The sequence below is a fragment of the Ctenocephalides felis genome, unplaced genomic scaffold (assembly GCF_003426905.1).
Source record: "Ctenocephalides felis isolate EL2017-DRISC unplaced genomic scaffold, ASM342690v1 CF-g0.4_SCAFFOLD_03573, whole genome shotgun sequence".
NCBI classification, from domain to species: domain Eukaryota; kingdom Metazoa; phylum Arthropoda; class Insecta; order Siphonaptera; family Pulicidae; genus Ctenocephalides; species Ctenocephalides felis.
In genome coordinates, this window is record NW_020539727.1 from 17,806,637 (window position 1) to 17,818,729 (window position 12,093).

Below are 12,093 nucleotides of genomic sequence, written 5' to 3' on the forward strand. Positions count from 1 at the left end.
CACTCTTTGTTCCGTATTTCCGTACCGGCTGGACCTGCCTTTGCCAAAAACTAATCGGCACGTCTTCCTATCAATAGGAATGAATGTTTTTTAAACCACTCAAATCGGTCGATCCGTACGCTCGAAAACATGGACCAAAAATTGTATCCATACAAACACTCAAACATCCATTTTTTCTAAAGTATGCTAAAATGTTCAGAAATCTCTGAAACGTAAATTTACAAAAATTTTCATTTTCGATTTTGGGACGATTACAATTACTTACCCTGTGGAAAGTTAATAAATAATAAATATGAATAATAGATAAGAAAATACTTTATTTATATATGTAACAAAGTAGTTTAAAAATCAAATTATTTTCATCCCTTCGAATATTTCACAGTTATAGATCTTCTCAGCTATGAAATGCCTCCTTGTGTTTTTTCAGAGCACTTGATTGCCTGAATGATTTTTTACAGAATTGACATTTAAATGGTCGCTCTCCGGAATGAATAAGCATATGTCTTTTTAAATTATGTCGTTCTGTGAATGTCATACTACATATTCCACATTTGTATGGACGTTCCCCAATATGTGTTTTCATATGATTCTTTAAACTAGCTGATGTTTGGGATGCTTTATTACATATTTCACATTTAAACAGACGCTCTCCGGAATGAATAAACATGTGCTTTCTTAGATTACTTGCTCCTGCAAACCCCTTCTTGCATATTTCACATTTAAATGGAAAATCTCCTGTATGAATGTACATGTGTTTTTTCAGACGACATGAGTGTGCAAATTTTTTGTTGCATATTTCGCATTCATGAGAATATTCTTCAGTATGACTTAGAATATGAAGTTTTAAATTAGTTGTTGAATTGAATTTCTTATAACATATTTCACACTTATATGGACGCACTGTGGAATGATTACGCATGTGTCTTTTTAAATCATTTGTCGTGTAAAATGCTCTACTACATATTTCACATTTATATGAACGCTCTCCGGTATGCAATACCTTGTGCTTTTGTAGATTATGTAAGTAGTTAAATCCCTTATTACATATTTCACATTTAAATGGACGGTCTGTGGAATGAACAATCATGTGTGTTCTCAAAGTACCTATTTGTGTGAATGTTTTATCACATGTTTCACATTTATAGGGTCCTTCTTCGGTATGTGTTCGCATATGAAGTTTCAAATTAGTTGATGTTTTGAATCTATTATTACATATTTCACATTGGTACGGACGTTTTACTGTATGAACAAGCAAATGAGTTTTCAAATTACTTGATGATCCAAATACCTTATTACATTTTTCACATTTGTGAGAACGCTTTGTTTCATTATCAGGTTCATTCAAGCTTGAAGGTTTTTTTGAGGTATCACACAAGCGCAGAATTAATAGATACTTTGTATTAAGTGATTGATTGCATATCGAGCCTTCAACCTCCAATTCCTGTTTGGTTTCTTCATCAATCTTTACTTCAGAATTCATGAAATTTTCTAAACACGTTTTGTCATCTTCAGAACAGGATTCAGATTTAACATTGTCATCAAGTTCATCCTCATTTTCTATTTTAACTATATCTAGTGGTTCGATTTTAATTTTTAAATTATTCACAGAAACACTCGTTGCATCAGACATATTTACTGATTTTATTAAGTAAATATTGATGGAAATGGATCAGTACTGTATTAGATTTTAATTAATAATTTTAAATTGAATAATGATTTAATTGTTTATTGAAAATTACACCATTCTCCTGTTTGACATTTGAGTTGACAGTTGAAGCCATGAAGCCAGAGCATAGAGTGTTTTTATAGAAAAGACTAGACTTTATATATAATAACTAGCAAACCCGACGAATTCCGTTTCGCCACCAGATGGTTTCGTGAGAAAGATGAAGAAATTTTTTGTTTGTTTTATATTTGAAAAGGAAAAATTTGATTTTATTACACAACAGTAATGAATTTATTTCGATTACAAAAATGAAGTGTTTTTTAGTTGAACTTCTTTAAGTAAATGAAAGTAAATCCGCAAATTATTCGTTTCATTGAAGTGCCCTTTGGTAAACCACAATTTTTGTTTTCTGGTCTGACGTTAACACAAACAAAGCGGACGGTTTTCCAACTCGTGAACAGGCAACGTATAACTGCCCATGTGAAAAACAATGATTTTCTAAATTATCTATTTGAAATTTATTCCGCAAACACTAAGCGATTGGCCTTGCGACTTGTTATTGCAAACGCAAGGCGAACTGGAAATTGCAATCGTTTGAAGTCAAACGGAAGACCAGTCGGAATCATTGGTATGTCACAAAATCGCCAGCAATTTTTGATTGAATGGTGAAATTCAGGGCGTGTACATTATTATTCTTTGCGGCAAGAATGGCTCGTTGACTTAATCAAGCTTAATTCTGATAATTCTCACTAACGTCATTACTCAAATTTTTAATTACGGTGCGTGAAGTTCCAGCAGCTTGCATTAAGGCACGATGCCATGCACGACTAATTTTCTTAGCTATAAACCTTGCGGAGCCCGAAACCTTTCCAACGAATGCAAAATTGTCGAAATCGGTTCGTGCGTTCTGGAGTTATTTCGTCAGGAAGGAAAACCCGACTTATTTTTATATTCATAGAAGATAACATAATATCATAATACGATATGAAGAAATGAATTCGTTATTAAAATTGTATATATAATAATTTAAACTTTTTCGACTTTTGAGATTATAAACAAACACGTGCAAAAGTCTTTTCTCAATATTCAAAGGACTCGTTTTTTTGTATTTATTTATTTATTTATATATATACATTATTTTCATATCTCAGTCAGGCAGAGGTGCCTGGTATGAGAGATTATGAAAAACAGTTTTATATAATATATACATTTCATTTGACTATAACATCTATTTCATTAATATAATATAATATCATTAATATAATTCAGTCTTCTTTGTCATCAATTTCCTTATAGTATTTCTTTATTTTTCTTTTAAATTTATCATCATCATTGGTCATCTTTATCGTTTGGCAATTCATTATATATTTTGCTAACACTCCATCATATGACATTTTCTCTCAAATTCTTCTTTCTATTGTGTTCAATATGAAAATTGTTGTGTTGTCTAGTGTAGTGTTCATGTATATCTTGATTTATGTCTATTGTTGCACTTGTTTTAATTTGGTTAAATTTCATTTTGTGTATTAGTTTGCATTTCTCTATTTTAATTATGTTATTTAGTGAATGATTATTTGTTTCTCTCTATAAGTATTTGGTGGGTGTTAAATGTGGAAGATTATATGCTATTTTTGTGGCTTTATTCATTATTCTCTGTATGTCATTTAGGTTAGCTTTAGGTGTTTGGCTCCATGTTGTTATTCTATATAAAATTATAGGTATTATTTGCGTTTTAAGAATTAGTATTTTACTTTTTTGCCGAAAGAGTGGATCCTTTTCAATGCCCCTGTTAATGCTCCTATCTTTCTTTTTATTTTGTTTATATGTTCTGTCCATGTCAGTTTTTCATTTATCACCAGTCCTAAGTATTTTATGCTTTCCACTTCTTCTATTTCTCTATTATTTACTTTAATATTTAGTTTAGTGTCCTCGGTATTTTTTCTATGTTTGAAATATATGTATTTTGTTCTATCGATGTTAATTATTAGTTTATCTTCAGTTAGCCACTCGGTGTATATTTTCATGTCCGTGTTTATAATATCTTCGAGTCTTTTTTTATCTTTATCTGCATATACTATGGCAGTATCGTCAGCATATAATATGTATCTTCCCTTTAATTTTGCGTCTTTAAGGTTATTGGTGTATAACAGATATTATAAAGGTCCTAATACAGAACCTTGTGGAACTCCTCAAGTTATGCTACGAAAATGAGAGTTCAGTCACTTTACCATTTATTGTTATAGATTTATGTTAAGAATTATTTAACGGTTACACGCATGTGTTGTATATATATTCAATACAGTTATTCATAATATTTAATCTGAACATTTCAAAATAAACAAACTTTATTTATAAACAAAACAAAACTTTATATATAAAGTTTAGTCTTTTCTATATACACACTCTATGCTCTGCTCTTCAACTGTCAACTCAAATGTCAAACAAAAGAATGAGGTAATTTCCAAGAAACAATATTAAATTTATAATTATTGATTGAAATCAGTTATTAAATAGTGCTAGGTTATTAAATAGTACGGATCCATTCTCATCAATATATATTTACTAAAAGCAGTAAACATGTCTGATGCAACGAGTGCTTCTATGAATAATATAAAAATCGAACCACTAGATATAGTTAAAACAGAAAATGAGGATGAACTTGATGACAATGTTAAATCTGAATCCTGTTCTGAAGATGACAAAACGTGTTTAGAAAATTTCATGAACTCTGAAGTAAAGATTGATGAAGAAACCAAACAGGAATTAGATGTTGAAGGCTCGTTATGCAATCAATCACCTAATACAAAGTATCTATTAATTCTGCGCTTGTGTGATACCTCAAAAAAACCTTCAAGCTTGAATGAACCTGATAATGAAACAAAGCGTTCTCACAAATGTGAAATATGTAATAATGGATTCCAAACATCAACTAGTTTGAAAATTCATATGCGAACACATACTGGAGAAAGACCCTATAAGTGTGAAACATGCGATAAAACATTCACACAAATAGGTAGTTTGAAAACACACATGATTGTTCATTCCATAGAGCGTCCATACAAATGTGAAATATGTAATAAGAGATTTGCTCTCTTACATAATCTAGAAACGCACAAGGTATTTCATACCGGAGAGCGTCCATATAAATGTGAAATATGTAGTAGAGCATTTCACACAACAAGTAATTTAAAAAATCACATGCACATTCATTCCACAGTGCGTCCATATAAGTGTGAAATATGTTATAATAAATTCAATTCAACAACTAAATTAAAACGTCATATTCTAAGTCATACTGGAGAATACTCCCATGAATGCGAAATATGCAACAAAAAATTCGCACAATCATGTAATCTGAAAAAACACATGCACATTCATACAGGAGATTATCCATTTAAATGTGAAATATGCAACAGGGGGTTCACAGAATCAAGTAATCTAAAAAAGCACATGTTTATTCATTCTGGAGAGCGTCTGTTTAAATGTGAAATATGTAATAAAGCTTCCCGAACATCAGATAATTTAAAGTATCATATGAAAACACATACTGGGGAACGTCCATACAAATGTGAAATATGCAGTAGGACATTCACAGAATCAAATAGTTTAAAAAGGCATATGTTTCTTCATTCCGGAGAACGTCCATTCAAGTGTGAAATCTGTGAAAAATCATTCACACAATCTTGTATTCTGAAAAAACACATGCTCAGTCATACAGGAGAATGCCCAGACAAATGTGAAATATGCAATGAGGTATTTGCATCATCAGATAACTTGAAAAAGCATATGCGCACTCATACAAAAGAACGTCCATACAAATGTGAAATATGCAGTAGGACATTTACAGAATCAAATAGTTTAAAAAGGCATATGCTTATTCATTCAGGAGAGCGACCGTTTAAATGTGAATTCTGTGAAAAATCATTCAGGCAATCAGGTGTTCTGAAAAAACACAAGCAGGCAATTCATAGCAGAGAAGATCTATAAATAACTTTGTTACATTATCACAAATTTATTTACTTTTAAGTAATATTTATAAATAAAATATCTTGTTGTCTATTATTCATATTTATAATTTTTTAACTTTCCACAGGGTAAGTAATTGTAATCGTCCAAAAATCGATTTTTAAAATTTTTGCATATCTTTACGTTTCAGAGGTTTCTGAACATTTTGGCATATCTTAGAAAAAATTAAAGTTTGAGTGTATGTATGAATACAATTTTTCGTCCACTTTTTCAGACGCAAGGGTCAACCGATGGTCCTATTAATAGGATCACCTAATTGATTCCTATTGATAGGGAGACGTGCTGATTAGTTTTTGGCAAAGGCAGGTCCAGCCGTTTCGGAGATACGAAGCTAAATGTGGAAAAAATGGCAGGTTTTGAGATCCGATTTGAATGATTCAAAAAACTTTCTGCTTGTCTTGACAAAATAATTGCTTTAAGAAACAAAATTATTTATTCTAGCTATAGTTCTAAGGCTTACTATACTTTAAATGAATAATTTTAACTTTGCAATTCAATTTATATAATTCTTATAAATATTAGACAATGTTACAATATTTATTTATAATCTATTTGAAAACATTTATTACTTCTCGAACATTTCGTTACGGTACGGGAAGTTCCAGCAATTCGCCTTAAGGCACGTTGTCATACACCACTAGTTTATTATTTATTTAAGGGTCAATTTATTTAGTTAGTATCGTTGATACTTGTTTTCTTCAAAAATAAACATTTGAGGCAAATTTTCTAATTTCAAATTCAACTAAATGTACCTTTACAATTACAACAAACATTATTTGTTTCAAAAATTATAATTTATCTTGTATATTGATAATTTTGTGTTTTTTTTACTTTATAGCAAAGGAAATGCCTTTACGCATCCCAGACTAGGTATTTTGTCTGGGTATGTCGGACCTCAATACCGCTCTGGTTCAATACCGACTAAAACCGCCGCTTTGCTCTTGCCTCTTGTTCCCACGAAAACCGCCGTTAGGCATTACTTCATGGAGGGAGGATCTAGAATGTTATCATTCTTACATTGATTGATAAAGATAAATTTTCGTCGACGATTTTGGGAACACCGATCAACCGATTTGAATAATTCAAAAAACATTCAATTCGTATTGATAAGGGGACGTGCTGAGTAGTTTTTGACGAAGGCAGGTCTAGCCGTTCCGGAGATATGGGGCAAAAAGTGCCAAAAACGGTAACTCACTTTTTAAGAGAACGAAGCGTCCGATTTTAATTATTCACAAAACATTTTACTTGTATTAACGAGATGAAGAATTGATTAAATTTTTGGGAAGGCAGGTCCAGCGGTTATGGACTCTTAATAAAAATAAGTTAAAACAATGTCATTTGACGGCCAAATATGTTTATTGGACATATATGTACATCAAATTATCAGATATTTTATAGAGATTTTAATAATGCATACACATTTTGTGTAAATTTTTTTGGGTTCCGTACCAAGATTTTTAATTACGGTACGGGAAGTTCCAGTAATTTGCTTTGAGTTTTTTGATTTTTATGAATTTAAAAAGATGTCTAGTCTTCTCCAAAAACATTCTGTGGTTTCGCTATCAGCTGTCAACTGTCAAATCAAATGTAAACAAAGATAACAAAGAATAATTTCATTTTTAAGAATTAATGTAAAAAATATTTAAACCAGTATCATATTTAAAAAGATTATTAATTAAAATAGGTTATTAAATAATACGAATCCATTTTCATCAATATTTATTAAATAAAAGAAGTGAACATGTCAGATGCAACGAGTGTTTCCACGAAAGATCCTAAAATGAAAATTGAACCACTAGATTTTTCTATAGAAGACGTTAAACGAGAAAATGATGATGAATTTGATGGTATTAATAAACCTGAAGTCGATAAAAAATGTTTACAAAGATTTATGAATTCTGAAGTAACGATTGATGAAGAAGTTAAACAGGAATTAGATCTTGATAATACCAAAGAAAAACTTTTGAAGGTGAATGAATCTGTTAATGGACATGCTCATGCTCATACTGGTAAGGGTTGTTACAAATGTAGAATATGCGATAAGGTATTTGGAACATCGAGTAATATGAATAAGCATATGCGTATCCATACAGGAGAACGTCCATACAAATGTGAAATATGCAATAAGGCATTTACATCATCAGATAACATGAAAAAGCATATGCGTACTCACACAGGAGATCGTCCATTTAAATGTGAAATATGCAATAGGACATTCACACAATCAAGTAAGCTAAAAATACACAAGTTTATCCACTCTGAAGAGCGTCCATATAAATGTGAAATATGTAATAACGGATTCAATTCATTAACTAGTTTAAAATGTCACATTCAAAGTCATACTGGAGAATACTCCCATGAATGCGAAATATGTAACAAAAAATTCACACAATTATGTAATCTAAAAGTGCACATGCTTATGCATTCTGGAGAGCGTCCATTTAATTGTGAAATATGCAATAACGCATTCTATTCATCAAGTCGTTTAAAAGAACATATGCGAACACACACAGGAGAACGTCCTTATGAATGCCAAATATGCAATAAAACATTTGCACAATTAAGCAGTATCAAAAGACACATGGTTATCCATTCCGGAGAGTATTCTTATAAATGTACAACATGTAATAAACTATTCCCAACATCAAGTGGATTAAAACAGCATACGCGTACTCATACAGGAGAACGTCCATACGAATGTGAAATATGCAATAAAACATTCACACAAATAGGTAGCTTGAAAACGCACATGATAAGTCATTCCGGTGAGAGTTCACATGAATGTAAAATATGTAATAAAGCATTTCCTTCACCGACTAGTTTTAAAACTTCATGTGCGAACACATACTGGCGAACGCCCTTTTGAGTGCCCGATATGCAATAAAACATTTGCACAATTAGGTGCCTTGAAAAATCACATGGTTATTCATTCTGAAGTATATCCTTGTAAATGTGAAATATGTAATAAAGCATTCAAAACATCGAGTAATTTAAAACGTCATATGCGAACACATACTGGAGAAAGACCTTATAAATGTGAAACATGCGATAAAACATTCACACAAATAGGTAGTTTGAAAACACACATGCTTATTCATTCCACAGAGCATCACAGTGAAATATGTAATAATGGATTCCAAACATCAACTAGTTTGGAATTACATATGCAAACACATACCGGAGAAAGACCCTATAAATGCCGAATGTGCAACAAAACATTCACACAATCAAGTAATTTAAGAACGCACATGATTATTCATTCTGAAGAGCGTCCATTCAAGTGTGAAATATGCAATAAAGCATCCCGTACATCACATAATTTAAAACTTCATATGAAAATTCATACTGGAGAAAAGTCTTATAAATGTGAAATATGCAATAAGACATTCACACAATCAGGTAATCTGAAGGCGCACATGCTTATTCATTCTGGGGAGCGTCCACATAAATGTGAATTATGTGAAAAATCATTCACACAATTGATTTCTTTGAAAACACACAAGCAGCGCATTCATAGCTGAGAAGAAATATAAACATACTTGTTAAATTGAATTTAAATGTAATAATAAATATATGAATAAATTATCTAGAATAAATAGTTTTTGAAGTAAAACTTCTTTAGGGGGTACCAGCATCAACGTTGTATGCGTACCGATATCGGTCGGCATAGATAAATAAACATTTTTTTGCATTAAAACGTACAAATTTTTATTTAAAAAAATGCCTGAATCAGAAGAATTCAGAACCCTGTCCCTTGAAAATAATAATACAATCAAACGATTTACGCCGTGTACAAACGTAAGTTTATTGATTAGAAATTATTATTCGTAGTTTCTATAAATCTTTGAAGTTGTTAAAATGGAAAATATACTTTAAGCAAGACAGACATTACAGATGTTCAAAAAATGAGATTATATCGCCAGCGAAAAAGTAAAAAAAATACAAGCAGTCAATGAATGTATGTTAATTGTAATTACATGAAGCTCTTCAAACACAATTATTACATGATGAGTGAAGTTTCGAAAACAATATTTGTCTGGGCTATATATTATATGATGTATTTATTTTTACTTAAATGCCATCTTGTACAGTAGCAAATAAGTTTTACTTCAATCGCGTGTGAACCTTACGCGCACTCTTTTTTAAATTTACACAAAGTCGTTTCGTGTGGACATAGAGAATTGTTATGAACTTAAAAAGACGATAAGCGTCTAGTCTCTTCGAAAAATACTCTACTCTACGCTTTGGCTTCAACTGTCAACTCAAACGTCAAAAAAATAACAAAGAATGATGTCATTTCCAAGAATCGATTATGAATCATTATTATATTTAAGAACATCATTTATTACAGTAGATTATTAGATATTATAAATATTTGGTGATTTAAAGCACTAAACATGTCTGATGCAACAAGTGTTTCTAGGAATAACCCTACAATTAAAATTGAACCACCAGATTTTTCTATAGAAGACGTCAACCGAGAAAATGAGGATGAATTTGATAGTATTGATGGTATTGTTAAGTCTGAATCCCCTTCTGAAGACGACAAAACGTGTTTACAAAGATTTATGAATTCTGAAGTAACTATTGATGAAGAAGTCAAACAGGAATTAGATGATGAGGGTGAAAAACTGTTTGAATGCTCAATATGCAATAAAGCATTTATTACAAAGTATTTATTAGATTTACACGTTTGTAATACCTTAGAAAAACATTCAAACTTGAATGAATCTGATAAAAAACGTGCTCATATTGGAAATGGTTCTCACATATGCGAAATATGCAATAAGGTATGTTCAACATCAACTGTTTTGGTACGTCATTTGCGTCTTCATACAGGAGAACGTCCATACAAATGTGAAATATGCAATAAAGGATTTATATCAAGTACAAATCTGAAAGCGCATTCATATACTCATACAGGAATATATCCATATGAATGTGAAAGATGTCATAAAACATATAGATTCCCAACCAGTTTGAAAAAACACATGCTTAGTCATTTTAAGAGAGCTTATGAATGCCAAATATGCAAGAAAACATTCGTGGTATTAAGCTCTTTAAAAGCACACATGCCTATTCATTCTGAAGAGCGTCCATATAATTGTGGAATATGTAATAAAGCATACACATTAAAAGGTAATTTGAAAAAGCATATGCGGTCACATACTGAAGAAGGAACACTATAAATGTTAGACATGTAATAAGTACATAAAAAAATGTAGTCTGATCCAACACAATAAGCGCTTTCATGAGCAGGACACAAAATAAATCAATTCCTCAAAGGGCTATTTATAAATACACTCTTACTCTATTTTGATTTAAACTTTCTTGTTATATTTGTTTATCTTTAAGTAACAATTACAAAATAACTATATTTGTATTCAGTTTTCAGATTTATATTAAAAATTAATCAATTATTTATAGGTTGTTTTATTTAGTTAGTAACATTGATAGTTGTTTTTTTCCAAAATTAACTATTTATAAGTTGAATTTCTCATTTTTCAAATGTGCACCGCTTAGTTATGATTGAAAGAAAGTCAAATTTTCCTAAAAACACAAGAAAGACCAACGGTGTTGTAAATAAATAAATAATACACCAAATTATGTATATGAAGAAAATTTTTCAATGAAGCTAATGTAGTAAATTAAAAAAATAAATATAAAAACTTCAAACTTTTTTCTTAATTCATATAATAAATTAAGAACAGGTAATTTCTTGAATTTCCACAAAAAGATGGTTATGTTTTGAAGTTTTGAATCCAAATCACAATCAAAATAATTAGGAATATGTAAGAAACACCACCAACATTCTTATAAATTATCATCACCTTGCAAAACTTTTATACATATATGTCGTATTCATATTTTTGACCTCGAATATAAATTACAAGTTGAAGAAAAAGACAAGTTTTATCAGAGTAATAATAAACTTGAGCAAATTATCTTTAACAATTTGGTGTATCCAAAAAATAATCTGTAAGCAAACCTCTTTTCTTTGTAACAATAATGTACTGAGTAAATATTTTCATAAACCCTCCATTAAAACCTGAACAATCATAATTTAATCATGCATTATGTGTAGCGAATTTTATTATTAAGAATTATGCAAATATAAAGCAACCTATAGTTGTATTGCATATAAGAGTCTAATAAGCTTCGATTTGTTTTTATTTCTCAACTAAAATTCTGTGCAACATTATTGAAATAGGTTAACAATTAGGAATAATTACCTCTTATGATATATCTCCTTGAATGAATTATCTTTAATTGTTGGAATATATTTTAATCATCTTTGAGTGAATTTAGTATCCATTTTCAGTGCACTCTTCCATCTCATTTCTATAATGTCCTGAATGAGTAGAATAATCCAAATATTTTCTTAAATCCTCCATTAAAAC

At 30.5% G+C, this 12,093-nt stretch overlaps 5 protein-coding genes across 5 annotated transcripts; 4 read left to right on the forward strand and 1 right to left on the reverse strand.

Moving 5' to 3' along the window:
- Positions 1-394: 394 nt before the first annotated feature.
- On the reverse strand, positions 395-1,630 carry LOC113389670 (zinc finger protein 492-like). Its single transcript, XM_026626687.1, has one exon. It carries the CDS (start codon positions 1,628-1,630, stop codon positions 395-397), a length of 1,236 nt encoding a protein of 411 aa, XP_026482472.1.
- Positions 1,631-4,172: 2,542 nt separating this feature from the next.
- Positions 4,173-5,653, forward strand: LOC113389671 (putative zinc finger protein 66). The gene has a single exon (XM_026626688.1). The coding sequence runs from the start codon at positions 4,244-4,246 to the stop codon at positions 5,651-5,653; it is 1,410 nt and encodes a 469-aa protein (XP_026482473.1). The 5' UTR covers positions 4,173-4,243.
- Positions 5,654-7,433: 1,780 nt separating this feature from the next.
- LOC113389672 (zinc finger protein 239-like) lies at positions 7,434-8,558 on the forward strand. The gene has a single exon (XM_026626689.1). It carries the CDS (start codon positions 7,434-7,436, stop codon positions 8,556-8,558), a length of 1,125 nt encoding a protein of 374 aa, XP_026482474.1.
- Positions 8,559-8,599: 41 nt separating this feature from the next.
- Positions 8,600-9,213, forward strand: LOC113389673 (zinc finger protein 492-like). Its single transcript, XM_026626690.1, has one exon. The coding sequence runs from the start codon at positions 8,611-8,613 to the stop codon at positions 9,211-9,213; it is 603 nt and encodes a 200-aa protein (XP_026482475.1). The 5' UTR covers positions 8,600-8,610.
- An 876-nt stretch (positions 9,214-10,089) lies between these two features.
- Positions 10,090-10,948, forward strand: LOC113389674 (zinc finger protein 525-like). Its single transcript, XM_026626691.1, has one exon. The coding sequence runs from the start codon at positions 10,090-10,092 to the stop codon at positions 10,879-10,881; it is 792 nt and encodes a 263-aa protein (XP_026482476.1). The 3' UTR covers positions 10,882-10,948.
- Positions 10,949-12,093: the final 1,145 nt, after the last annotated feature.